This window comes from Colius striatus, chromosome 7, assembly GCF_028858725.1.
Source record: "Colius striatus isolate bColStr4 chromosome 7, bColStr4.1.hap1, whole genome shotgun sequence".
NCBI classification, from domain to species: Eukaryota; Metazoa; Chordata; class Aves; order Coliiformes; family Coliidae; genus Colius; species Colius striatus.
The window spans coordinates 22,097,573-22,125,182 of record NC_084765.1 but is presented as its reverse complement, the minus strand read 5'-3'; the positions used below and the strand labels follow the sequence as shown (position 1 = coordinate 22,125,182).

The window sequence follows — 27,610 nt, the reverse complement described above, 5'->3', positions numbered from 1 at the left end:
ATGAACTATTTTCTAATAATGCCCTTTACATAGTTGCATCTATAGAAAGCTAGTGGAGTGAGAGCAAAAAGATGAAGTGTTAAAGAACTTTCCATCAGAAATGATTGGTTTATCTACAAAAGTAAACCAACCACAAAGAATAAATGAAAGAGAACATCACATAAATATTTACCTTATCAAATAGAAATTCAGAATTTGGCGTTTAGGGTTGATTTGTGAGTGTAGGAAAACACAGTATGCAGTCAGTGTATGGAGCACTACAGCTCTTCATTCCTGTCTAGAAAGTTAGTAAAATGTAAACAGAGCATTTCTAATGATATCCTCAGATTAACAGATTGTAAGTCACTGAGGCAGGTGTGGGGGAAGCTATACTAGTTCTCTATAAGTTTGGCAGCCGCTAGCTTTTTACAGGCTGCCATATATGCGTTTAATTACATCAGCCTCTTCCTTGTCCAGGATGCCCTTGTCCACATAAGCATCAGCTTGCTGATCAATGAAATCTCTCAGCTTTGAAAGATCATAGTCTGAAAAATAAGAATTCATTTGCACAATGAGTCATTGCCGTAACACCGTATCACCTCAGAAAGAACATCATTGTAAAGTTTATCCAACAAATGCACTTTATCTAACACAAAAACCATTCACTACAAGAGAAACTTGCAAAAACAATTAAAGAAACAAACAAAAAAACCCCTGCACAAAGTCCTTTCACACAGCATGGTGCTTTTAGTATTGAAAAGGAATAATCATCTCTTACTCTTGATTGATTGCTGGCAATATTTTCTGTTCCAAAGATTTGATATTCTAGTCTGCATAGCAAAAGCTGTTGTTAAACCCCTATTATTTTCACAGCTGTCAGGGATTCAAAAGAAAGTATCAACCTAACTGTTTCCTATTGAAAACCCAGTAAGATTCCCACTTACTACAAACACCTGTAGGGAAAATTCAAGAAAGCAACTTCCTGAAAAATAAATTGAAATCATACAATTATTTACCTTGATCCAGAACATAACACCCTGACATGAAAAATATTGCAGTGAGTAGTCTTTATGACTGTGCTAGTGTCAAAGGAGTCTTAAACAATCTTAGTATGTCAATCTGCAATACTATGCTGAGAGATCCTTCCTACTTTTCCCATAGATGGGTGCATCTATGCAGCATGATTCACACTGATTGCATTAAACAGACTTTTCCTATCCTGGAAAACATCACTATTTTCCATGAAAAGAATGGAAATACTCTACTACTGTAGAGTAATCTTTCCACTAACTTAAAAAGATAACTTGTGTAGCTGTAACTCTTGCAACAGATCCAGTATATTCACATATAGACACCATACAAGTTTCAGTTTCACAATTTACTGTATGAAATATAAAGTTTCATTTGTTGGAAAAAAAAGTTAGTTGTCTGGAAAACACCCATGTCTCAAGTTACTAAGTTAAATGAATTAGTATCTTTCACACAACCAGATACATCCTGATTTTTTAAATATCCAATATTCTTATTCCACAGACAGAAACTTCACAATATATTGATGCTGATTTTGTAAAGTAGTCCAATGTCTATCAGGATACAGCAATAAGTGGAAATGCCCTCTTTCAAGCTGTACATTCTTAACAAAACAGACAATAATGACTTTCTGTCTTTTTATGGTTGAGTGACCAAAACTGGGTAGAAATAGAAAGACATTAAGAAGCAAATTAATGCTTGCAATCATTTTTATAACAGTATAAGGCGATTTGAAGTGAGTCATGCAGAAAATTGATATTCAAAACTCCCCAATCCTGCAGAGATGTCCTCTCTGTATCTGAGTTAACAGGAATTTTGCTATTTGCAGTACTGAGGCAAATATTTCACATCTGGTCTAGTACCAGCATTACTTAAGAGAATGTAAACTGCATGTCTCTCCATCCTAGCTAAGAAGGACCTAGCGTTTAATTTCTGTCGACAGAATGAGACTTTCAAGTGAAAGATACCACAGAATGGACATCAATGGAAGAACAAGTGCCAGATGAATATAATATCCACATTATTGACCTAAAAATTCCTGAGTTTATTTTTCTTCTAAAAGAGTACTTAAAACTCTAGGATCATTAAGTTGAGATGTGAAGGTTTAATTACCAACCATTCTGTTTGAGATTACAACGATTAACATATTATCCAAATCTGGCAAATTTGTATATCTCATGGCAATTTAATTGGATTTTTTTTTCCTAGACATTAGTAAGTGATAATTTATAGTACTTATTTACAACCTATTAATTTGGACAAGTAATTAGAAAAATCAGCTTTGGTTTATGTTCACCACAACAGCTGCAGCATTGCATTGAGCTATGAAACTGCTACAGTAAATGAACTGAGGTCTTATTTGCATATTCAAATCAAGCCATTCGCCATTACAGTTAATTACAGAATTCACTTTCGTTCCTAAATGGGGAAACTCCAAAGTATGTAAGTATTTTGTGAAAAACCTGCACATGCTCTTTATGTGTATTAAATGACTCACAGTTACATTCGTTGGAGACTAAACCAAGAGAATTACAACAAATCACAATAGAAAACCCAACAGCTGATGTCTGCTGGTGGGAGTGATGTTATTTACACAGGACAGGAGCTGGTCTTAAAGAGCATGGGTTTCACAGGCCAGGTCTGAGAGATACAAGGATAGGGCCATGGAGCCTATAGGTTGTATATATGCAAAAACCCCACTATTGGACACGAAATCCCATCAGATCAAACTCTAGGCTTTTAATATGCTTCTCTTCAAATCACCTAGACTAGTTTACTTGCCTCCTTAACAGGCAATTGATGTTTCTAAAATGGGAAAATGCAAATTAACATTTCCTGGGCCATTAGTCATTGAATGAATAACAATTTTTACTGAAATTCATACAAAATTAAGTATCTACAAATATTTGCCTAAAGAAATCTGAAACCTCTTGAAGTATATTCAGTGAATAAAACAATCCATGAATAGGGGTGGAAAAGACTGGCCATTTTACTGCACAACTCACTTGGTGACTCACTTTTGTGCTAGCTCATAGGTGCTAGTTGGAAGAGGAGAAATGATTAATGAGCATATCAATACTGAAGAAACAGTACAATGCATTCATGGTTAGATAAGCTTACCCTGGCTCACTTCCTTTAACATCATCCCAGGAGAACTGAATTAGCATTTTATAAAAAGAAAAAAGTATGGAAAGGCACAATAACGCATCAGAAGAGTAAGAACTCTATTCTAATTTTTTAGTAACTTACTCTACGTTATGGCCCATTTCCATCACCAGAGGACAATAAAGATATTTTAGTGCAAATAAAGACCATCTATGCAGAGAGTGTACATCTTAATGCATCCACTCCCAGGCAGATAAAACACTATTGATCTGCAGCCACAGCTGTTCTCAGGCTGCAGCAGTGCAGAGGAAAGGTTACTATGGAGAAGAGTGAGGGGCTGCCCAGTGTGTGTGGTATGGAGAAATAATCACACATGACTGAGATCTAATGACTGTAATGAGTACATTGATAAACAGAGACATTTATCAGAACTGGCAGGAAAACTCTTGGGCAAATATGTATCCCTGCTGCTAATTAACATCGCTGCCATTGTGTGGAAATGAGTTCAGAAATGGAAATACATTTCAAAAAGTCCTTCCTATTTCTGTATAAGAAAATGAATGTGTTGGGCCACGAGGCATGCACTCATTTCTGAAATTCATATTTCATGCACACTTCATCTCAAAGAGGGCATTGCTAGATAACCCAGGGCCAATCTCATCTCAGATTCCCCTCTGCTTGGCTCATGCAAGGAGGAACTTTCTCATTAGGCGCCAGTCATACCCCAGGGATGGATCCCTTGGCTAGGAATCTTCACTTACTGAATGGTGGCAAAAGACACAGCAATGGCAGAGAGAAGGGACAGCAGGCTGGCTTTATGTAAGGTCTTGAGGGCAAAAGTGATACGAATAAATCAAGAGCTGTGAAAAATAAGGTAGAAATCCTGCTGCTGTTAGCTCCCTCCCTTCAGCTCTCATACAGCCCTGCCTCTGAGGAAGAGTCAAATGGTGGGGCAGGTGGTGAGCAACCCATGTGCAGCTGCTGTAGGCCCTGCTGTCCTTCCAGCGTTGCGTGAGAGCTGCAAATCATTAGAGCAGACTTGGGCCGTAATCCGATATATTACAGTGCTAGTGACATAAGTTTGTATCTTAACTATTTATGGCTGTGAAACGAACCTCACTCCTGTTGGTGCTGGCAAGCACTGAGCTCTTCTAGATACATCCAGACATTTAAATCTAAGAAATGTACTGTTACCTGGTGACAGGCAGACCACCACAACTACCTGGACAGCACTTAAGGAACTATTCAAGACAGTTTACAGGAATTTGCCTTAGTTTGCAATTTTCTTTCAGTGATTTAACATCTACATGACCTGTACTATTTAATACCACTAATTATCACTACAATCCAGACAAGTGCAGTTTCACACTACTATTGTGTAACTTGTGACATAATGCCAAATTATACAACGTGTTTTAAATTACATGCTTTGTATATGGTGCCCACCCCAATGTCAAGGCCTTTTACTCATACCTTCTTTGTTACCTTGTTTGTTGTGTTTTTTTAGCCATTCTATGTTCTTCCTGATTGCTTCCAGATATGCCTCAGCTTTTCCTAGAGGAAAGGATGAGAGAGAACTCAGGCAGGCACTTACATCAGTGATTGATGCAGCTTGCTTAACTGGGTGAAGCTGGTCACAGCAAAGGCAGATTAGAACTATTCTTAGTTTCAGTTTAATAGCCAAGTCCTGTCAACCTTAGTCAGACAAAATTCCCACAGATGGCTAGCAGGTTTTGTCTATGCAAGTTTAATCATCCACAAACTTCAGATCATGGCTTTTTTGATCCATATACATAACTTTTGGTGGTATTCACAGACACTGAATATCTGGGTTAAAGGCAACCTATAGTTTTTTTCTTTTTTCATAATAATTGTTCAGCAAAGATGAAGCTGTTAAGACAGCAAGGAATGACTTAAATAAGACTGAGAGCTTTGAGTATCTGCTCATATATACAATGCCAGAAAACTCCTCCATACGGTAGCACTAACAGTATGAATCAATCTGAGATTGTGGTATTTTAGAAAAGACAAGATGAAATACAGACACACTGGAAAAGAGATTTACTCAGAAAAAAAGAGGTATTAAAATTACCATGATAATTTGTTATAGCTGAAATTTTACAGTCATGGCTATTTTTGGACCAGAAACCACACAGAACAGAATTAGTTCAAGGATTACCTAATAAGAGCCCTAAGGAAATATTCCAGCTAATGGATTTTGAATTCTTAACTTGGCTGGAGCTTTATTGATGTAATGTTCTTACATTTGTCAGGCAAAAAAACCCCTAGTGTGATTAGCATGTAGAAGGCTATGACTGCCAACTATGCATGTCTGGTCCCATTAGCAAGTGGATACAGTATTAGGTATACTGTAATTTTTGAGATGAGAGCGCAGAGCTATCTTTATAGTAAATTACTCTGTGAAAGAGCGAAGGGCATTGCATGATGAGACAAAGAACTAAATGCTGATCCAACTTAAATTTTAAAAAAGCATTGGGCTGAACATTTCTCTCAAAGTAAAGGAAAATAACCTGAACCAAAGTGACGAGGCAAATCTTCAATGGACAAGCAAAATACATTATTTGTCTCTTCCCACGGTATTGAGGCAATTTTTCTTTACTGTGAAATTAGACAGCCATCTTGACCTATTTTCTTCTTCTGTGCTCAAATAATCACTGCTGGAAAAAAGGCCATCCCTCCATCTGTGAGTTGCTAACAGTGTATAGGTCTGTGCTGCCCATAGGACTGCAGCAGGTGACCAATGAACTGCAATCTACTGTTGCCTTATTTACTGCAGTTCATTACTGAGCATGCTGCAGTGAAAACACACACATCCAAAAAAGTACAAGCATAATCCAGCATTAGCACAAAATACATTATAAACATTTTTTTTTTAACCATCTGGTTACAAAACCTAAATGCTTATGCTAGATCCCTAGCAATAGGAACCCACTGAAGTGTTTCTGTACCAACAAACATCCTCTTATTTCAAAAGCTCAGCACTGTAAGGAGGCACACAGTCCTCTGCAGATGTGTTGTGAGATACAGCAGCTCATTTGCACCCCATGAACAGAGCAATTTCAGCCAGTATGGTTGTAGTGGTTTTGCCTGGGACAGTTTTTCTGGTAGTGGGGGGAGCTACAGGGGTGTCTTCTTTAAACAAAGATCTTCCAGAAGCTGTCCCTGTAGCTGATAGGGCCAGTGCCAGTCAATTCTAAGATGAACCCTGCACTTGTCCCAGATCTGGCCAATTAGTGATGGAGGTAACACCTCTGTGAATAATGTATTTGAGAGGAAGTTGTTGCCCAGTTGCTAAGCTGCAGCAGCAGCAGGGAGTCAGAATGTGAAAACATCTCCACAGACACCAAGGTCAGTGGAGGAGAAGGGGGAGCAGGGTGCACAGGTCCTGAAAGAAAGACTATCCTGTGACCTGTGGTGAAGGACCATGGTGAGGCAGTTGTGTCTCTGCAGTCCATGGAGGCCACCAGGGAGCAGAGACCCACTTGCAGCCCGTGGAGAACCCCACGCTCGAGCAGGTGGATGCCTGAAGGAGGCTGGGACTCCATGGGAAGCCCACGCTGGAGCAAGTTCTTGGCAGGACCATGGGAGAGAGGAGCCCACACCAGAGCAGGTTTGCTGTCAGGACTTGTGATCCTGTGAGGGACCGAGGCTGGAGTAGTCAGTACCTGAATGACTGTTCTGCCAGTGGATGACTCACACTGAGGCAGAGTGTGAGGAGCTGCCCCTGTGGGAGGCTCTATGTTGGAGCAGTTTGTGAGGAGCTGCAGCCCATGGGAAGGACCCACGTTGGAGAAGTTCATGAAGGACTGTCTCCCGTGGGAGGGACCCCACAGTGTAGCAGTGGGAAGTGTGAGGAGGCTTCCCCCTGAGAAGCAGGAGCAGCAAAGTCCATCTGTAATGAACTGACCGCAACCCCCATCCCTCATGCTGCTGAGGGGGAAGGAAGGAGAGTCCTGGGAAGAGGGAGAAGTGGGGGGAGGTGTTTTAAAATTTGGGTTTATTTCTCATTTCCATGTCCTGTTTTGATTGTTCATTAATAAATCAAACTTTTTTCTCCCCAAGTTGAGTCTGTTTTGCCCGTGACGCTAATTGCTGAGTGATCTCTCCATCCTTATCTGAATTCACAAACCTCTCATTATATTTCTCTCTCTCTCCTGTCCAGTTTAGGGGGGGGAGTGATATTGTGATTTGGTGGACACCTGGCTAAACCACCACAATGGTGTAATGTGGCACTGCACATGGTGTTATGCGTCATGCTGAGGCAACGAGGATAATAAAAGTAGTACTATGCTAACTTTGCTTACTGAGACACTGAATTACTATAACAGGTTCTTGAAGTTACGTAAAATAGGTTAATTCTGATGACCTCTAACCTCTGGCAGCAAGCGATGCAAATTGTTTCACTTTGCAGAACTTTTCAGGACCGGCTTGGAGAAATCAGTGAGCTCCCTCAGAATGCTGAGTATCTTTGACGATCTGATTTCATTGAAAAGCCATAGATGCAAAGATGCAAACTCTCTGCACAACTGTGTCAAAATGCTGTTCACGTTGGTCTCAAAAGGGGCTATGAATTCTGGGAAAGAATATGGCCATATCCTCTCCAATTGCCAACAAGGGACATAGTTTCCTACATTAAAAGTAGGCAAGTAAGTGCACTTCCGAATCAAGCTCTTGTGTGCTGACTCCCGATAACTATAAACTGAAGACATTTATGCTAACACAATGGAGAAACAGTAGCAAGGATATGAAGAGATTCCCATCACTTGGAGCATATATATGTAGCAAAAGGAATGGCTATTTTATACCTCTGGGCTCTTCACTGTTTCCTGCTGCATTTTGTTCTTCATTTTTTGTAGAATCCTTTGAAATTTCGTATTCCATTTTAGCTGCTTCTTCCTTTGTACTGTCTGCTTCTTCACTGCTCTTGTCTAAAGAAATAACAATAAGAAGAATTTTATATCAAATGTACCAAAAGTATTTCGACATTATGTCAATATGATATGTAGGAAGTAAAACATTTTGACTGATGATTGAGGAAGAACCTCACTGGAGTTTGGCTCAAAGTGATCTCTAAAAGTCCTCTCTACCCTAGAACTCTGGAAACAGGAGTGCCCATTTCTGCTCTTACAAATGGGATCTGAATGCAGGTGAATAAAGTGCAGTAATATGCACATCATAAATGCACGTTCCTTTATGCAGAGGAAAATGATAAGAAATTTGCATTTGTTAGATCTAAAATTGACAAAGAATGAGTTTTAAAACTATTTAAGTCTTAAAAAGCATTGACAGAGCTTTCTTTTCTATATGTGTCATATCTGGACTCCACTGAAGCAATGGACAGTGAATATAGTTCTCAAAGACTGAACAATTAAGTAAAAATTTCTCTCTTGTGTGTTTAGACATCCAAGCTGTAGCTACAAATCCTTGGGGGACTGTATCTTTAACTAGAAGTCTGGCTTCTAAGGCAATTAGCAAGGTTTTAACTGAGTAGATTATAAAATGTGTTATTCCAGGTGAGAAAATTGTAGAACAAGTACCTGCTGGTAGCTTTGTTCTCACTTTAGTGGAAGGCTTCTCAAGCTTCTTCTTTGTCTGCTCAGCAATCATTGTGTCTAAGTTTTCTGGAAACCAAGGCAAAACAAAACAAACCCAGTTATTCTTCAACATATATGACGCAGAAACTATATGATACTCTCCACAATGCCCATTTGAATGATAAGTAGAAAATTAAAATAACAGTCTTGATCCTTGCCTCTGATGAATTAATGCAGAGCCAACACTGAATGAACAAATAGCTATGTGGAGCTTTGATCAATCTTATTTTCAAGAATGTAACAAGTAAATCATGATAATAAGTGTACCAAATAGAACCAGTATTCACTAAAACAGTCAGTGTGTGCATACAGGTTCTGATTATTTAAGTCACGTTAGTCACAAAATATACAAAACAGTAATTGCAGCAATTTATTCTGATGAAAGCAACAAAAAGGTTTCATTAACTTCACAAAACACACAAAACTATGAAATATGTGCTTCATCCTGGTGGCAAAACATTATCCCCAACTGTGTATCTGTCTGGATTTTATATGGTTTCACTGGAAAAGAAGTATGATAAAAGGTTTTAAATTACATTTACATGAAGTTAATATGCAAATTGAACGGATTAAACCAAATATTTTTAAAACTTGCTGCAGTCAAGAATTTACCTGAAAACCCAGTAGAAAACTGTGGCCATGTATACAGCTCTAGGAATCTAGAAAATATTTTTCTGTGCAAATTTCAGGGCTGAACTCATATAATTTGAAAGTAAAAGCCCCTTTTCATCAAGATGGATGTTTCAGATATAGACATTGCATGCTTATGTGAGAAAAAAAAAAGTCCTTTTGATACAATGCTTAATAGATATTCACAAATACAGACCATCTTCCAATCTGCCTTATTCCTTAGTCATATTATGGACATAGTGTAAAATTTTCTTTCCCTTGATCAGCTCTTTTTAGAGGTTCAGTTAAACGTGGATTCAAAATGTGACAGATATGATCTAGTTACTGGGGTATTTTTTGAGAGATTTGGTTTTGAATTGTCAATATTCTGTTCATATAAACAGCTAAAATATTCAGTATGGAATGTGGCAGCTGTGGTAGAATAGATATTATAGGGCTAGGGAATATTTCAGATCATAAATGTGTAAGGCCAACATTTTATCTATCAGCTGGGAGCATCTTTTTCCATTGGAAAGATACACAGCACTGAAATCTAAAGATTAGTTTTTTAGCAAGCACATTTATTTTCATGGCAGATCACCATGAGCAATTCTGCCTGCTATCTGATGAGAAATCACATAATCCTGTATGCCTGAGCCCTCTATATTTTGCTGTTTACATAAAATTTAAATGTAAGCAGTTTTTGTTGGCACTCTGCCTGATAGCACCTTGTCAATTTTACACCACATTAGGGTTTTTTTCATGAAAACTGTTTTCATTTGGTACATATTCTTTTAATGTGATTTTTGACCTTGCCATATGCCCTAGACTAAACAGGTGTGGGCTGGGCTACAAGCTGGATCAGATGTACTGATGAACTGAAAAACAAGTGAGAATTATAATGGTGGTATTGATGCCTGACTAATCACTTAATCCAAAGCTTATTTAAAGGACCATAAACATTCCTTTCAGCTGGGCTTAATATACTATTTTTTATCTGGAATCAGGACCATACCAGTATTCCAGTAGTAATATAAGGATTTCTTTGTTGCAAGAGGAACAGCTTTTAGGATAACAGCTAAGAACTTAAAAACCCTTTGTAAAATCAAGTGAATAGATGATTCTCCTTCACTAATTCATGCAAATGCAAAAATGTCACTGATTTTAGACCTCAATCCAGCAAAATCTATTAAATTAGGCTTAATTTTAAGTGTAATATATAGTATTTTGAAATAAAGGAGATGTTTAAAATGCCATACCTGTGCAAGAGCATTGATTCCCAAGTGCCTTTCATGTTCTGTCTTAAAAGCGTGTGCATTTCAGCACTGCTGCGGTAAGCTTGTACTAGCAGAAAACTCCACCACAAGAGTGATTTATAATCCACTTAGACATCTTTGTTATGTTTCTAGCTTCCACTGTCTAAAACTCGTACACATATCCACATACAGCATGTGCTGCTGAAGGCAACAGGATTTATATTCCTCCATTATTCAGCTACTTCTATAAATCCCATCAGGAATTGTACAGTTTCTCTGAGTCTTTCCATTTGGCTAACAATTTCATTTGAGCTCAGTATATGAGTAATAACCAATATTTATTACCGCTTTGTCAAGAACAGCAACGTGGTAAAACCCAGTTTTCCAGGCATATGTATTGAAGGCCTACCTCAGTATACGAAGTACAATATGGCAATGCTGACCACTAATGATCCAAGCTTTGCCACTAAAGCCCAATGGAATATGGTAACAACTATATTCCATTTTCAAAGCTTTATTTAGTCAGTAAAGTTGAGGACAAGCTTATATGACAGGCCTTTTAAGAAGGACTACATTTTATGGGAGAAATATTGAAGCTACTTTGCTAACTGGATGTCACATGGACACGAATCTCAAGATTTCATAAGCAGACATATTTTCTATGTGACATGGAGGAGTTAACCACGTAAGTCTGTTTGTGTTTGTGGGGATCATCTGGTGCACCTACATATATATCATAGACTAGTGCCAGAGAAGCCCAATCATTCTTGAACAAGATTTATTGCTCTTTTTTCCCCTTCAGAATTAATGTCTTTAACAGCTGGTATTGTTTCAAAACATGTTTGTACTTGTCATAGGTGGCTAGGCCAGGGCTGAACAATGTTTGCTCTCAGTTACACTGATGGAGTGAGTCATCTTCTTGACGGAAATGTGCCTGGCCAGCAGCTAAGCAACTGCATGTCGTATTTGGAGGTCTAACAAGGACCGATTACTTTTCCGGTATCGTTTCCCTAGCAACGTAATTTTTACAGAGGAAGAGTTTAGAAAGGTACCGACCTTTCCACAGAGTTGGACACTTATTTGAAATGGCACTAATTAAAACAAGAGAACAATAACTGCTGAGCTAATGGAAGTGACCTACGTTGGTAAAATAGGTCACTTCTCTGGCAGCTGGCTTTCCGCAGAGTGCTGTAATCTCATCACTCTAACCAGACCCAGGAGGCAGAAGATCTGGTTTCTGCCTTACCTCACTTTCTAACTTGCTCTTTGAACTGGGATGACTCACAAAAGCATTCATACTGCAGGAGGGCTCTTACTTTGAGCAGAGATTCTGAGACATCCTAGGCCCAGTTTCTACAGGTGCTACACAACAAAAGATCCTATTAATTGCATCTGCAAAATGCACTCTCCCAGCACTTTTGAAACTCTGAAGTCCTTCAAGTTGGGCATCCACAAATCTGAATAGCATAAAAGCAGAATGCTTATCTTTACTCTGGGAGACTGTACTGTGGTAGCACCCTTTAAATCCATGGAATAAGATACTCCATAAAAAAATATTACAAATTAAATTACTTTATTCTTATCAGAGAAGCAGAAACAAACGTGCCTGTCTGAGTATTTAACAGAATTGGAAATGGAAGCTTGAAATGGACCTTTCTCTATAGACAGACAGATTCACGGTGTTATCCAGACTCTTATGTATCTTCCAGCAGCGGGTTTTTTCATCTGCATAATTGCCTTGCACCCAGGAGGCAGTTTCACATTCTATCCCCATCAAATTGACTGAAGCTGAGATTTCATGTCATTAAACTTCTGCAGAAAGACGTGCTTTACTGTTCTCTTTTTACATAGCATAAACAAGCTGTTTTTATTAAAGGAGAAAAAGGAATGATCATGGTACCTGAAATCAATCTTATCAGAAGCTAAAAAATTAGTTTACTTAATGAGTTAGTACACTACAGCAGCTGCAAAGCTTTGTGCTGATGACTGCCTATGTGAGATGCACCTATTTCAGGCATTAAAAAAGCATAGTTCTCCCAGGGCTTTTCTGTCTCCTGCAGTAGATGATTCTTTAAGGTTTTGTAAGGTCTTTTCCATTTGCGACAAAACTCAGGACATCTCAGCATTTGCTAGTGATTGTTCTCTGGGGAAGAGTGTATCTTGTTCGTTCTTTCACTAAATCCTCCTTCTAGTTTAAATGGGTGCAGGTCCAAGAGCTGTCAATATCCACTGGATTTTCACCAACACAGCCAAAAGCAGAGTTTGACCTTTAGTCAGCTCATATATGTAGCAGGCATATGTCACATAAACTGTGTGAACTGTGAACAAGAGAAATCCCTCCATTGTGGAATTACAGATGGGCTTCAGCCTGGCAAATCTCCTGTTCCCTTCGAACTCTCTGCCTTACGTATCAAGACAGGACATTTTCTTTTTGAATCTTTCTGTTCAACTGATTTGTCATGCTGCCATGAGGAACAACACATCAGGTAACAAACTCCGGGTAGGAGCATCACTTGTAAATGGATTACAGGCAAGATGGTCAGAGTGATTTGAAATTAAAACAGCAGCAGTATCACTTAGCAATCAGATTAAAGGCAACTCAAAAAGTAAACCACAATTAAATAGACACGTTTTGAGGTGAACCAAGCTCTAAACAAGTCTCCTTTTTGTCCTTATGGAATTCCCTACCTCATATACTATTTCTCAGATTTATCCTTTCAACATTCTACAGGCATTTCCTTTGCATTGCTCTAGATTTCCAAGAGCTGTGTGCTGCAGTCATTTCCCAGTCCTTTCCCATTCTGAGGCTGCTACATGTCCTGTGCACACATTTTTAAGGATTTTGAAGTATGCAGTTTTATGAGCAGGATGGTTTGGGGCTGAAGCAGCACACAGCCGCCTCTACCGCAGCAGTGGGATGGAGCTTAATTGGGAAAGTTCAGTGACACCCTGTTTTACTCTGCACCCACATCATCATCTCAATTTACAGTCTCAGTGCTCAGTTGTCAGCAGAGAGCTACTGAATTCAAAAAGTAAGGGGTTCTTATGCAGTTACTAAACACAGTGAGAAAAAACCAAAACCATTGCCATCCATTCTTTAGAAACACAAACTACTTGGTAGGATGCAAAGCCTAGATTTTCAGCAACTTAGTAATATACTTGTCAAAAGAGATACTACAAGGAGACGCAGATTTCTTACAAAGGATCCAATTGGAAAAGCATAGAGAAGGCAGTGAAGGGGAATAGAAGAAGAGGCAATATATTTGTAAGAAGTAGCTGCAAATGGAAAGGGTAGATAGTGATAAGCAAAGGAATGAATTGTAACAGATTCGTTTTGGTTCGTGTACAGTTCATAGTCATGTAATGTGGAGGGAAACAGAATTAGTAATACTAAAACTACTGTACCTCTCCCAAAAATGTACCTGAGAAAATTTAGATCCTATAGATCCTGGAAATACTATGCTCTCACACACACTGTCACCCTCAGGTGATGCCTATTTTAATATAGGTTGTAGTGGTCCTGGTTCTAAAGAACTGTGAGGTTTCCATACCACCTCTCTATTCAGTGAGGGTCTGAATGGGGAAAAATAGGAGACACTATCTAAGCAGTGGGGACACAAAGTCAATTCTTGCAAATGCAGAAGTACCATGGGGCAGATATGAATGAGGCTACAGAAAGAAAAGCTATGAAGTTGCAGTGAGGTCTGCAATCAACATCCTTCCAGATTCCAGCCTTGTCTGGGACCTTTCACACTTGCTGCTCCCACAATCTTTTATCTTCCCTCCATACAAATTCATTTTGGGTTTAACTATTCACATATAGTACACATCATCCCCGCTGCTCCTCAGTAGTGGGCCCACTGCCCCCATCTGAGCTGCCCCCGATCTACTCTTCAGATATGTGGGTGTCTTTGATCTTCCTACAAACAGTACAGTATTCTGGCATCTGTGTCACCTTAGTTCAATAGACACAAAATAAATAGCAGAGAAAGAGAGATATATGAAATTAAATAACTCACACTAGCAGCTGCATGGATCAGTCATATGATAAAGTAACACTAGGCAAAGAAAATCACCAAAGGGAAATTCAGATATGGAAAATTGATTAAAGATTGTAATGCTTATGAAAAAGGCTCCAGTAGGAACAAAGAGGCCTTTGAAAAAAAAGGACATGAAAAAAGGAGTAGAAGGTATTATGCATTAATAGTTCCCTCTATGAAATACTGTCAGTGTCCTTCATCTCCCAGGTCAAAACAAAGGAAAGAACAAAAGGTCCACATGACACTGTCTGTATATCACTTGCAGCCTCTGGCAGCGGTTTAGCCACACCTTCCCTCACCCCTTTGAAATCACCGAGTCTCCATCAGGGAGCAGAGACAGTGAGTAGGGGAAAGATGATGCCAGTCTGTGCTGTGATCTGCTCTTTGCCTCACACTCTTGGCTCTGTGCCTGTTCTTGCCTAACTCAAAAAATATCAAGATCAGACCTTTGGCCTGCAGCATCTGTGCTGATGAGAACTTCGGGCATTAATCACAGTATTCAAACAAGTCCTCCTTTCCCAGGAAAAGGATAAGATATATCTACTGCACACTGGCCTGTGTCAAGGAAACTGCAGAGCTTTGCCTCTATCAGAAGTGGAACTGTGGAGGGCACCAAGGGTAAATGTGAGAGGCAGAATGGTAAATATCAGAGAGCTATTCCATATTTCTTATCATGGAGAGGCAGAGATGTTAAAAATCAACACAAGGGTATTTCTCCCTCTTCTTTTTACTCTGTGTTTTTTTTCATGCAGCCTCAGTCTGTCTAAAGAGTATATTATAGTGACACAATATCCCAAAAGTAACTTTAGAAAAGGACCAAACTAATGAGTGTACGTATACCTCAGAAACAGCTCACCAATGAACCATCCATCTCCCTACTGCTAGTGTGTCCTACAGTTTGGTCTTCTTTCCAATTGTCCATGGAGAACAAATGATGAGGGGGTAGAAGAGGTAAACAGAGACATCTGTTGATGCCCATTTCTAACCAAAGACATCTGTTGATGCCCATTTCTAACCAACACAATCTCCCACTCAGTCATGGGGAGAGTGTGGATTCTGACAGTGAGTCAGAACCAAGAGAGGTGGTGCGAGAAAAGGCTTTGGTTTGGTCTATGGATGTGACTCAAACACTGCATACTCATGAGCTGGAGCAATTTCTCTATTTCCCTCCCAATTAAGGGGGACTTTGCTCCCCAGCCAGTCTGCTGTGGGTTGTGTGTCATACACTGTGGCTCTAGTAAGCTCAACACTCTGCTACAAGGAAGTGAAAAGTGGGATCCCCCTCAGAAAGAGCAAAGCTACAGAGTGCTTAAACTCAATTTTCTTCCTATTCCCTTTGCCTCTTTCTCCTCTCTCAATATTATTCAGTTGTAGAAAATACTGAATCCCCGATTTAGAAACTGAAAACAAAATCACCAGTCTCAGTCATATGATGCTATAAAATATGTATTACATGCAGTATCGTGGTGAATCTTCTGTGTCTGTGAAATAGGGAAATGCTGATGGTAAAAGTTTGTGCTACAGGTACTAGTCAATGAGAACTCCACACAAGAATACAATGTGTATATAACTACTTCACATTTCTAGTGCAACAGTTTATTGGATAACTCCACTTCCATTTTGTCAACTGGCAATAGATAAATTTGCTACACAGCTACTCTGGTGAGCAGCATATCATCAATGTACTGTGAGAATATCATCAATGTACTGTGTAAAAAGGAGTCGTACATACACACTGATGTCTCTTCAGAATTTGTCTATCATCTCTGAAAGCTTTATTTTTGTTACAGTCCACTAGGCTCTAATTACAAATATTTCCTAGCATGGTTCAAAGAATCACTCATTATTTTGGTCTTATTAGTGGGATGATTTACAAATGTATGTGAACAAACTGGCAGAAACCATTTGTTCTTGTTTGTAAGCTGACAGCAATATTAGTAAAATAAATGTATTTTGTATTTCAAAACCATAGTTTACTTTATAGAATGGTAGAATCATAGAATGGTAGGGGTTGGAAGGGAACTTTACAGATCATCTAGTCCAACCCCCCTGCAGAAGCAGGTTCACCTAGATCAGGTCGCATAGGAACATGTCCAGGTGGGTCTTGAAGAGCTCCAAGGAAGAAGACTCCACAACCCCTCTGGGCAGCCTGTGCCAGGGCTCCCTCACCTGAACAGTGAAATAGTCTTTTCTTATATTTAAATGGAACTTTTTGTGTTCCAGCTTCATCCCATTACCCCTTGTCCTGTTGCTAGATACAATAGAAAAAAGGGATGTCCCAACCTCCTGACACCCACCCTTTAGATATTTGTAAATGTTAATAAGATCTCCTCTCAATCTCCTCCAGACTAAACAGCCCCAGTTCCCGCAGCCTTTCCTCATATGAAAGATGTTCCAGTCCCCTGATCATCTTGGTGGCCCTGCACTGGACTCTCTCCAGTACTTCCCTGTCCCTTTGAGCTGAGGAGCCCAGAACGGGACACAAGACTCCAGATGAGGCCTCTCAAATGATATAATTACTATAAACTCAAAATTATACTACTACTCATTATACTACTCAAAATTATATAATTACTATAAATAGAATTTCTACCAGGATGGTAGCCGATTGATATGCTTTCAGTTTAAAATTGGCTAGATAGTCCAATACACAGGAAAAGTCACTGAACACATAAAAACATTCTTCTTCTTTGTGTGGTGTAGATGAAGCTTTTCCTTAATACTTATCTGGTCTGTGATAGATGGCTCTGATAGAAAAGCTATCAGAGTGGATCTCCACCATGCCACTACTCAAGAGACAGCAGCGAAATGAAGGCAAGTATGATATTATTCACAAGCTACTACTCAAACAGCACAAGCATCTACACAATGTGTTCCTTATCCCGCTCTGCGGAAATAAAAGTGAGTTTTGCCATTGGCTCGGACAACACTCTTTCTCTTGAAGTACTCAGCACCATGAAGGATATAGACCTTGCAGTTCAGCATGGAAAATCCAGTATCAGCTATTTATGCAGCAGAAACAGCATGAATGCCATGAATAATTAAATATTTTATGCTGAATCAGTCATAACTTCTCTGAAAGCTTCTTGCTGCTTTCTGCTGGCCATTATATGGAAAGGTGTCAACTCTTTCATTCCACTCTGTCACTGCATGCTTGCCAAAAAGCTATCATTGTTTCAATAACTGTCCTAAGTCCTTCCCCATATGCACCTTGTTTGGTGACAATAGCCTGTGCCTCTAGCAGGTTGGGGTAAGCAAGGAGAGTTCAGCTATTTGGGCAGCACTTGCTAGACGCTGCCAATCAATCCATAGGCGGATAAATTGATACCATGATTGGATCTAATTCATAAGCTGCCTGTATCATATGATTAATTACCTTAAGCTTTCTGTACCAACAACATTTGTCCACTCTTTTAATTGCACAAATGACTTTAAAGCAGCTTTCAATCTTCAAAGGGCAGACAGGCTTTTTAGAAAGATTTCTGAATGCCTTTGAACAAGCTAGAAACATGTCATGAGGCTTTCACCTCACAAAAGAATTTACTCCCAGTACATCAAAATACAGCAATATCAGTTTGTTACAGCCTCTCTTTAATGCTTCCAGAGCTCTACTTTCTGAATGCTTACTGTAAAAGGTAGGCAGTACTTTTTATCCTCTTTCATATATAGAAATACATTGGCTTTGTCTTTCTGGGTCTATGTTACAGATTATATTTAGCATATGGAAAGCTTTTAAATATGTATTACAAAATATTGGATACGTGTACTACAACATGAACTTCCTCTTTCTTGCATTTGTATGTGTATGTGTGTGTGTGCGTGTGTATGTTCTCTTGCACTGCACTGCAGCTAGATCCTCTGTAACTTAGAGATAAACCTAAGAACATAATTCACTGCAGCAACAAGATACTTTCCCCTAGAGTCGGATACAATGATGATGGCATTATGCTGTGGTTTCCAAATCCCAAAACAGCTGTTACTGGTATATGCATTCATATTCACTTTCTCCACATTCATGTGAGAGGCACAATGGCTTGTGACTTGTTTCAGTAAATGATTTATTATTTTGAATGTATAATTCAGGGACATAGCTTATGCATGGACTCAGCCACAAAGTGGGGAAAAATACTTTAGGTAGTTTCCTACTGTAATGAAACAGAAAGAGTATAATCCATAATGCACAGACCCAGCAGATCAACTAGCATGGGATCTGTTCACTGATTTTGGATTGAAGGAACAACTAAAATTTGCCATTAAAAAAAAAATCTGTCATTCATACTAATTCCTTTATCTGTAAACTCCTAAAATCTATAAACAAACATAGCTGGCCAGCAATCCCCTAACCCAAACTGCACCAAGAAACAGAGTACTTGTTCAGGTATTACTGGATATATTATGTTGTAGATTTTAGTTGAATAAAAGTGGCAATAAAACCTTTGCCATGCTTATGGTTACTGCGAGAAGCTTGCTGTTCTTGAATATTTGAGAATATTAGCTCAATAAATGAAGGTTAGCTTTAAAATCCTTCCTCAGCAGCAAATCTAAAATAAGAATACCACACAAGCAATTTGAGATCTATAAGAAGGCTTTTTCCACTAGTTAGTTGCTTTGATGGAGTACGAACTCCATCTTTGCGTAAATCACTCATTTGTAAGGCAGAATCTAGATACATCAGCTGATAGCCTTACTTTAAATCCAGACTAAATCAGAGCTCTGAAACTCTTAACCTAATCCCTGCCCTGTGTACTATGTCATTGTGGCAATTTGTTTCCAGGGTTACAGTATTTATTTACTCAAAGTAAAGCCAATGTCAACAATTCCCCTGAATTTTAGCTGGAAAAAAACATCCTTAGTGTAATTTCATTATCTGAGTGGTCTTGCATCACAGATGAATTTAGACTATTAAGTTTTGGTACAACATTATCAGTGAGGGCAAGATCCGCTCAAACCATATTATCTTCATTTGCAGAATGACACTGAAACCACTGTGCTCATAATAAACCATTTCTTTACATGCATCTTTCTTTAAATGTAAAGACAGACAGAGAAATAAAGAGCTGAACTGTAGCAAAAGAAGTAAAAATATTCCAAAATTACAGGATTTCTCACAGAAGATAAAGGGATAATCTTGATCAGAGATGTAATAAATTCTTTAGAGAGGAGGTGCAATCATGCACTGAAAGTGAATCATGACCCATTGGATTTTTTGTAGTCAAGTAATTGATAATCAAATCCATACCGTTAAAATTGGATCACAGTCCATATCAAAAAAGCCAGCAGAAGTTGTGAAAGAGTATAGCCAGTTCTATCTCTGTGTCAGGCTGATTTATTAAACTGAGAAACTGGCATGATATAAACACAAACTTTTCAGGCTAACCCAGACCAGGAATATTTCAGAAAAAATAAAAGAGCTGTGCTGGGCTTATGCAGATAAGCCCTTCTTCTATACCTCTGCTTGTTTAACTAGAAAGGCTACCAATAGTTAATAAAAAAAAAGTTTATAAAAGCCAGGAGAGGTATGAGAGAAAATAAAACAGAAAACCAAAACCAGGCTGTTCCAAAATCCCTCTTCAGGAAATGATCACATTTTTACAAAATCTGCATAACCCCAGACTTTAAAAAAAATCCAGGAAAGAATGCTTCAAAAACTCCTCCTTTGCCAAGATGCAACACCTTCCATAGCTGGAAGGAGTTTCACCTGGTAGAAAACTATAGCATTAGGTCCTATCTACCCTAGCTACTTACAGATGACAGATTAGAGGTGCTGAAGTGATGGATTCTTTTTAGAAAACGAGGGTACCTGATCTACCTCAGTATAACTGAGCAAAACACTCATCTTCCTTTGACATAAGGACATTAAAAATCAAACATGCCTCACAGGTGTGAAAGTGGAATAATCCTCTAAATTCATAGCTGATAGATAAACTTTCCCTCATTAGATTAAAATGTTAAAGCACCATGGAATTCAATGTTGCTATAATGAGTGATAAATCATTTGAAGTATAACTTCAACATTTTGAATAAATAAGTCTCAAACAGGACTTGTAAGAGCAAGGAAGATGAGAATATAGTTATCACTGTTGGTAGAGTAAGAACATAATATTAATAACACTTGCATAAAGGATGTACTCTCACCCAGATAGGAAACTCCTTCTTCTGGTGTGATTGTTCCATATTTAACCATCATCTTCACAAAATCAATTAGGGTTTTCATGATAGTTATCAAGGTCTCTTTCTCTTTTGCCTCCGTCTCTGTGTGAGAGGATAAAGCAAAACTAGTCAAAGACTTCAGGCAAGTCAGAAAAACTTGGTTATGCAAACCTCATGCATAAAACATGACCTTCCCACTGAAACGAAAATGCTGTGCTGGATTAGCAGAGAGAACTATATACGTTAGCCTTTAAACTGCTCCTGCAAAGTGCAGCTGAATATACTTTAAAACTTCAGGGTTTGTTTTTTCTTCATAGCTTCTTGTCTTGAATGTTTACTTTACACAAGGCAAATGGTATTAATTCAATTTTACAGATAAGAACACTAAACAATGAGATGAAGTGCCTTGATGAACTTCAAATTGCTGGTCAGAGGGCAGATACAGGCAGAGTTTTCTACAGTCTCTTTTTCTTTTCTTTATCTGTGAACTGCTTAGTAAAGCAGTCTGGCTGTGCATCTGGAAGAGAGCTCAGAGATCCTTTCCCCTACAGTGACCATGGGTTCAATGACAAAAATATAAAATGTATCAAATGAAGTTGTTACTGTGCACAAGATCATGACTCAGGCACTGAGAAAACATAATATTACACGGTTGGAAAGATCACAACTCTAGAACAGGATATAAACCATGTTTTTTCTCTATAAAAATCCATCTTTCTTTCCCATATATATCTCTGACTATCTTCACAACTACTGCTTCTTAGCTTTCTTTTTCCACTGTGCTTATCTGCTGAAGACTATTACCGCTATTTCTGCATTAACAGCATGAAGCTCCTCAATCACACAGTCACACAAGCTCTTCCTGCACTCCAGGTGGTCACTGGGAGACCCAACAGAGCCAAGGGCACTGTCAGACAGGGACAGTCAGGCACATACCCCTAACCTTGGCAGAGGGCCAGCCCCTTTGGGGAGCTGCTGAACAGGTTTTTTATTGCTGCCTGCAATTTAACACACATGTGTAAGATGCTGCTGAATCCCCTCTCCTGTAGCTTGATACAAGTTGGCAGGTGAGCAGCATAAAGCCAGAGACAAGGCTGAGGAGTGTAGCCAGTGGAACCTGGTTCTATTTGCTTAATAAGCCACATGCCTTTCTGCTTTGTGAGTAGAAAATGGAGAAGAATCAGCACGCAAAACAACCATGGAAAAAGAAATGAACAGGAAGAAGAATATGAAGTTTGTAGATTGGACTTGAGCAAAATATGCTGTTAAAATTTTCATTCTCTGTCTCTAAGGCTCCCTCAGGAAAAGGAATCTACAGAATAAATTGTTGCTGTGCTGGAGGGAGCAGAAGATATGCTGGCTGGAAAGAGTGAGAGTGGGTGCGTGGTAGTGTGCTGACAAAGGGGCTGTGGCAAGGTGCCACAGTCTTGCCTGCAATAACTGGAAGGCAATGATGTCTAGCACCGGAATAGGAAGAGATGTGCAGACATTCACTGCAATAAACAGCAAATCTGTGGTTTGCAAAAAGGCTGGGATGCTGAAACTCATTTACTGGTACCATCATTGTGAGGATTCTACTGTGGCTTCCTCACTTCTCTGTTGGCTTAGAAGACATGGATGTTACTGGAAAAATATCTAGAGAAAACAATATGCCAGTTTTTCATCATGCCCTTATGGGAATGAAAATAATTCATGACTCTTGAATCATACAGCACAAGATGGGAAGGGCTGCCTAGGTCACAGTTTGCAGTTCTGAGCGCTGTTCCTCCCAACGTTTTGCCATACTACTAATGAAATTAGTTTCTGCTGTGCATCTTAGAGAATATTTTTAAAGCACATGGTCTCTTGCAATGAGGGAAGCTGTGGGGAAGGGAAAGGAGTAGGATAAAACAGAGAGACTCTTTATTTTCTGTTTTTGTTCCTAAACATTCCTGTAAATACACGAGGAGCTCACCTGAGTTAAGACTTTTTAATAGCGCATAAAAGTTTGGAAAATATTGGAGATCTTCAAAATTCTCTTCAGAAGGCAGCTCATTTCTTCTTTCCAAGATATTAGATGATGACCATGTGTTATCCAGTGTATCATCAATTTCTTCATTAATTAAACTATCCTGATCGGCTTTGCTTGGTGTCTCCACAAAAGACGTTAAAAAATACATGTATAAGAACATTGCTTTTGGTGAGAGTTAATACAGTAATAAACAGCATCATAATCTCATGCCAATATTTTCTTATGAGCTGAAGACTAGGCTATTTTCTCAAAGTTATTTCAATTAGGTGTTTGGCTTCAACTTCAAAGTAAGTCATTATTTGTTTTTTTTATCTGATCGAATTTCCTTAAGAACACCTTTAGTTTCTAAACTGTATTAATTATTCCTTAAAGCAAAGCAGTGTATTGATCTTCTTGTACCATATAGCAAGTGAGTAAAAATGATCAGCTGAGAAATTACCATTCTTTCTTGTTGCTTTTCATTTGTATCACTATCTGTTCTGCTTGGATGGTAATCAAAATCTTCAGATTCCTTCTCACGATCCTTTGCTTCATTTGCAATTAGCTGTTGTAAAACTTCTGCCACTTCATCTTCCAGGGTATAGGCTTGACTCTCTGTGATCTGTAAAAATATTTGTGCAGAGTACTTACAGAATATCGTACGAAACCTGAGCTTTGCAAATAGATTGCTTCAAATATGTTTGCTTCAAAGATGAGCACAGATAAGTTAGGTGTAATACTTTCACTGATGTGTGTGTGTGTATACATCCAGACACATGTACATGTCTATATTTATAAAAATGTATATATATACACATACATTAAATATGTGTGTATACATAAAAAGACCCGTCCACACATAACAGCTTCCAATAGGAAACCAAACCCATATAGAGCTTAACACAATGAAGTCCAGATTGAAACATGGGAGCTGCAAGTGCAGTATACCCATATATGTATATATATAAATATATATGTCCTGCAACATACCTATGTACAATTGGATAAGTACAACAAAATATAGTAATACAGAAAGGAAAAAACAAATAGCTTTCTATGGCATTGTCAAAACATTTTGTCTTTGCTTTATAACAGCTGTCACTTGAATGAGAACTCTACCATGCAGCCCCTTCGTGACCAGTGGGATTCAGTATGCAATAGCTAATTGCAAAATCTAGTGCAAAAAAGATAAGGTTAGTATTTTAAAATAAAAAGACTCCATATTGCAACGCCTAAATCAATTGAGATATCCAGAGGCCAGAGACAAACCCAGGCTTGCTAAAAATCAGTCTCAATGAGAAATGTACTCTCAACTAACCAGCACCATTTTATGTCCACTGATGACAGCAATTAGTAGGTTGATAGGAATGAGCTCAGACTTTTCCCCATAAACATCCAAGAGAAACTGGTAACGCAAAAGAATTCAATGAGAATCAGAAGAGAAGTTAAAGGAAAAATGAAGGTAGACATGGGAGGAATACAACCAGTGAATGTTTTCTTCACATCAGAAACGTTCTGCAGTTTGGGCTATTTTGTTGCAGAGCCACCACAGGAACAATGCTGTTGCAGAACTAATTGATGTGCTCAAATGGGTCAAGAAGCCTGCCGGGAGCCTGAATCTCATTCATTTTCACTCAAGTCAGCATTATTAGCTGGACAGTGCTCATCCAACTTGTGTTTTAAAAGAGCATTAAACCAATCCACAAAACAGCTAAATGAAGTATTAACAAGATACTTACTAGCCCCAGATTTAGAAGTTTTGAAACGATCTTGTCAAACACTCCTCTGTCATTTTCCTCATAAATCCTTGCAGCAATTTTTTGAACAATGTCTTCAGCAGTCAAAGGAGTGCCGTCTAATTGATGGAGGCCATCTGGATCATCTAAAAGGATTACAGTTTAACTGTGTGCTGACTGTTCTAACTCATTTGGATTAGACATCCTGTGAAAAATATCAGCCCACATCTTTTTCTCTTCAAAATAAAAAATTGCACTTTTAAGACACATTAGGAATATGCCTTCATACACACTTTGGAATCCTTTATGTCAGTCTCAGTGAAAAGCTCTTTATGTCTATTTTACACATCTAAAAATGCCTGATGGGTCTTTTGAAAAAGAAGAGATGAATGCCAGGAGCACATTCCCCTGTTTACAGAAAAACTTCTAAGAATGAGAGAATACCGCCCACACACCTGTTTATATGCATCTTCCTGGTATCTACTGTCACTGTATGGCCACTTAGATCCAAACAGATCACAGCAAACAGCATATTATCTTCTTGTTTGTATTTCAGCAAATGAAGTTTTAATCATGTAATCATTACTTATGGCAAATAACATCATCGTGACCAATGGAAAAGTGAATATGATGAGTAAGCTCTGCTCTGTGATCAGCATGCTTCAAAGTAATTAAAAATATCCAGACTCAAATGCTGCTCAGAGGACTCACTTAAACTACAGGTCAATTAACTGCTCCTGTACTAAAGGCAAGTATTCTTTGACCTTCAGTAACTTCTTTTAGCCCTGTGATAAGGACAATTATCTAACATTGCACATGACATTTGGAACAAATATACGCAATGTAGCTCTAGATAAAAGTGCTGCTTCTTTTCAAACCAGAATAAATAGATTTTCATTTAAGAATATGTCTCTTTTTCCTTCTATCAAATCTAAATTGATAAAAAACATCATGCAAACTACACAGCTGGATTTTCCTCCATGGAAGAAGACCATGAAAATGAACATCAATTATTTCATACTGTGTTTCAAAACTGAACTGTAATACGACAAGCTTCCAAATTTGGAAATAATTGAAATTGCACTCTAGTAACAAGCAGAAGTCATGTTTAGGACTGAGTACCACATAGATGATTGCAATCAGTTTGCAAGAGAAGTCTAACAGAAAGATGATTATAGAATACCTTGGTATTTATAATCCAGACCACTTTTAGTGGAGTCATAGTCATCCACAAGTCTGCGGTTCTTGGTGGAGTCTGCATCATCAATGGCCAGTTGCTGTTCATACAAAGAGCTTCTAATTGACTCCCTCTCCTTTTCATTCCTCTCTCTTTCTGCTACTGATTTTAGCAAGTTCAGGTCATCAACAAAGGAATAATTCCTGAACTCTGGCTTATTTTCTGGAAAACATATCAATGCACACATGACATAAAATCTTATACCTCTTTTAATACCATTATGAATATTGCTATAAACCCAGGAAAGATATTTTACCTGTGGGACCTATTTTCCTATTCTTGTCTGCCTCAGCTTCAGCAATCTGATATGCAAAAATAAAACAAAGAAACAGAATGACAAACACACAGAAGTAATAAATACATTAAAATGTGTGATCTCTTAATCTGTTGATATCAGCAGAAGTCCAGGACTCCTAATTTTTGCTCTTAGTAAGAAGTTTGCCTTAATAAGTAGAAAAGTGCTCTTTGCACTTTTTCCCAGTACCACTGCATCCTCTGATCAGAAATGGACATTATAGGAGGCTGTGATAGATTTTCCATTTTAAGAGAAACGCCAGTGACATTTTCCTTCTCCAGTCCCAGCTCCTCCTGTATTCCCCTAGGATGACAATACAAAGGGGTAATGCACCTGTGAGCTGTCGGAGCTAACGACCTGCTTTTGGAATGCTGGACAGTAAAACTCTATGTGCCAGTTCTTAAAAAAATTTTGAAACTCCATTTTGTAGCCAACCTCACCAATATTTACTTTACTGACAAATCTATTTTAAACTAATTTCTTAAGCCATTAGAATATTCATGGACCTGGTACCTGAAGGCTCAGAATATTAGGGGAATACCAAAACCCATTGTAAATATAAAAATATTTCACTTACTTGTTCTTCCAAAGGTCTTTCTACACTTAACTGTCTGCTGTGTATTGCTTTATCTAGAAAAAAAACCCAATACACATACATACTCAGTTCTGCGATGCATGTGACACGGAGAGCACATTTTTTCTCAGACTATAATTTTCTCCATAAAACATTGTGTCTTAAATAAGATGTCAACTGCTAATCAAAAAAAAAAAAAAAACGAAACCAGTGTTCCTAGAAGAATGAGGATACAACAAAAAAGTAAAATATCTAAACAAAGCAGGATTGGTTGGGGTAGAGGGAGAGGTTCTGTGAAAGATGTAATAGAAATACAGACATAGACTCAGTAACTCCCTTTTGATAAGAAAACTCCTAAATAAATTGGGGGACCACTCTAAGAGGTTGACTAAAATAGGAATAATCGGATTGGCACAACCAAGAGATTAAAAATCTCTTACATCCAGAATACCAGGGGAGTCAGAGAGCGAGCAAGAGGCTTGTGCAGAAATTGCTGTAGAATGGACGAAAACATTGATTGGAAAAGACTGAAAAAAGAATCGGAGCTTTTCCCTCCACCAGTACCTATCTTTTCACGTTAATACTGGATTGAAACTTCAGTGATACAGCGTCTTGCACCAGGAATATTGCTTCTTTAGGATCTAATTGCTTTTAGCTCAGTGGAAGGAAAGTTTTTACTTTCCTCTGCCTATACCCTGCAAAACTTTCCCCACCTCAGAGAAAACAGAGAGAATGCATTAAGAAAGGCGCTTACCTTTGCCCCCGGGTTTCGGGAAGCCATGCACCCGGCTCGCCAGCAGCGACAGCACCTGCAGCACGACCGCCAGCTTGAGGAACATGCTGCTGTGCCCGGCCCGCTCGGAGGGCGAGCCCGGTCCGGGGATGGGGCCGCTGCCCGCGGCGGATCCCGCGCGGCCCGGCGCAGCCTCTGCCCGGCGGGCGCTGTCCGGCGCCGCGGTGCTGAACCGCAGAGCCACGCCGGCCACCGCGCTGG

The 27,610-nt window shown here is 38.8% G+C and overlaps 1 protein-coding gene across 2 annotated transcripts; it reads right to left on the bottom strand.

Annotated features, from left to right (window-relative positions):
- Positions 1 to 29: 29 nt before the first annotated feature.
- On the bottom strand, positions 30 to 27,610 carry SCG3 (secretogranin III). 2 transcript variants are annotated; one of them, XM_010203141.2, is made up of 12 exons: positions 27,371 to 27,610; positions 26,620 to 26,672; positions 26,004 to 26,049; positions 25,694 to 25,909; positions 24,514 to 24,656; positions 23,235 to 23,396; positions 22,739 to 22,916; positions 20,770 to 20,886; positions 8,673 to 8,756; positions 7,941 to 8,063; positions 4,588 to 4,668; positions 30 to 524 (listed from the first exon to the last, which is right to left on the bottom strand). In XM_010203141.2, exons 1-12 carry the CDS (start codon positions 27,453 to 27,455, stop codon positions 406 to 408), a joined length of 1,407 nt encoding a protein of 468 aa, XP_010201443.1. In that variant the 5' UTR covers positions 27,456 to 27,610; the 3' UTR covers positions 30 to 405. The 2 variants fall into 2 exon arrangements, with proteins under 2 accessions (XP_010201443.1, XP_010201444.1); XM_010203142.2 differs by having other exon boundaries at positions 4,600 to 4,668.

What these genes read in the sequence shown, in the direction of transcription:
- SCG3 (XM_010203141.2), bottom strand. Translation starts at nt 27,455, where the DNA reads ATGTTCCTCAAGCTGGCGGTCGTGCTGCAGGTGCTGTCGCTGCTGGCG. An exon ending in AAAGACCTTTGGAAGAACAA is followed by an intron (nt 26,050 to 26,619) that starts GTAAGTGAAATA and finishes TTTGCATATCAG; the next exon opens with ATTGCTGAAGCTGAGGCAGA. An exon ending in GAGAACAAAGCTACCAGCAG is followed by an intron (nt 8,064 to 8,672) that starts GTACTTGTTCTA and finishes TTATTTCTTTAG; the next exon opens with ACAAGAGCAGTGAAGAAGCA.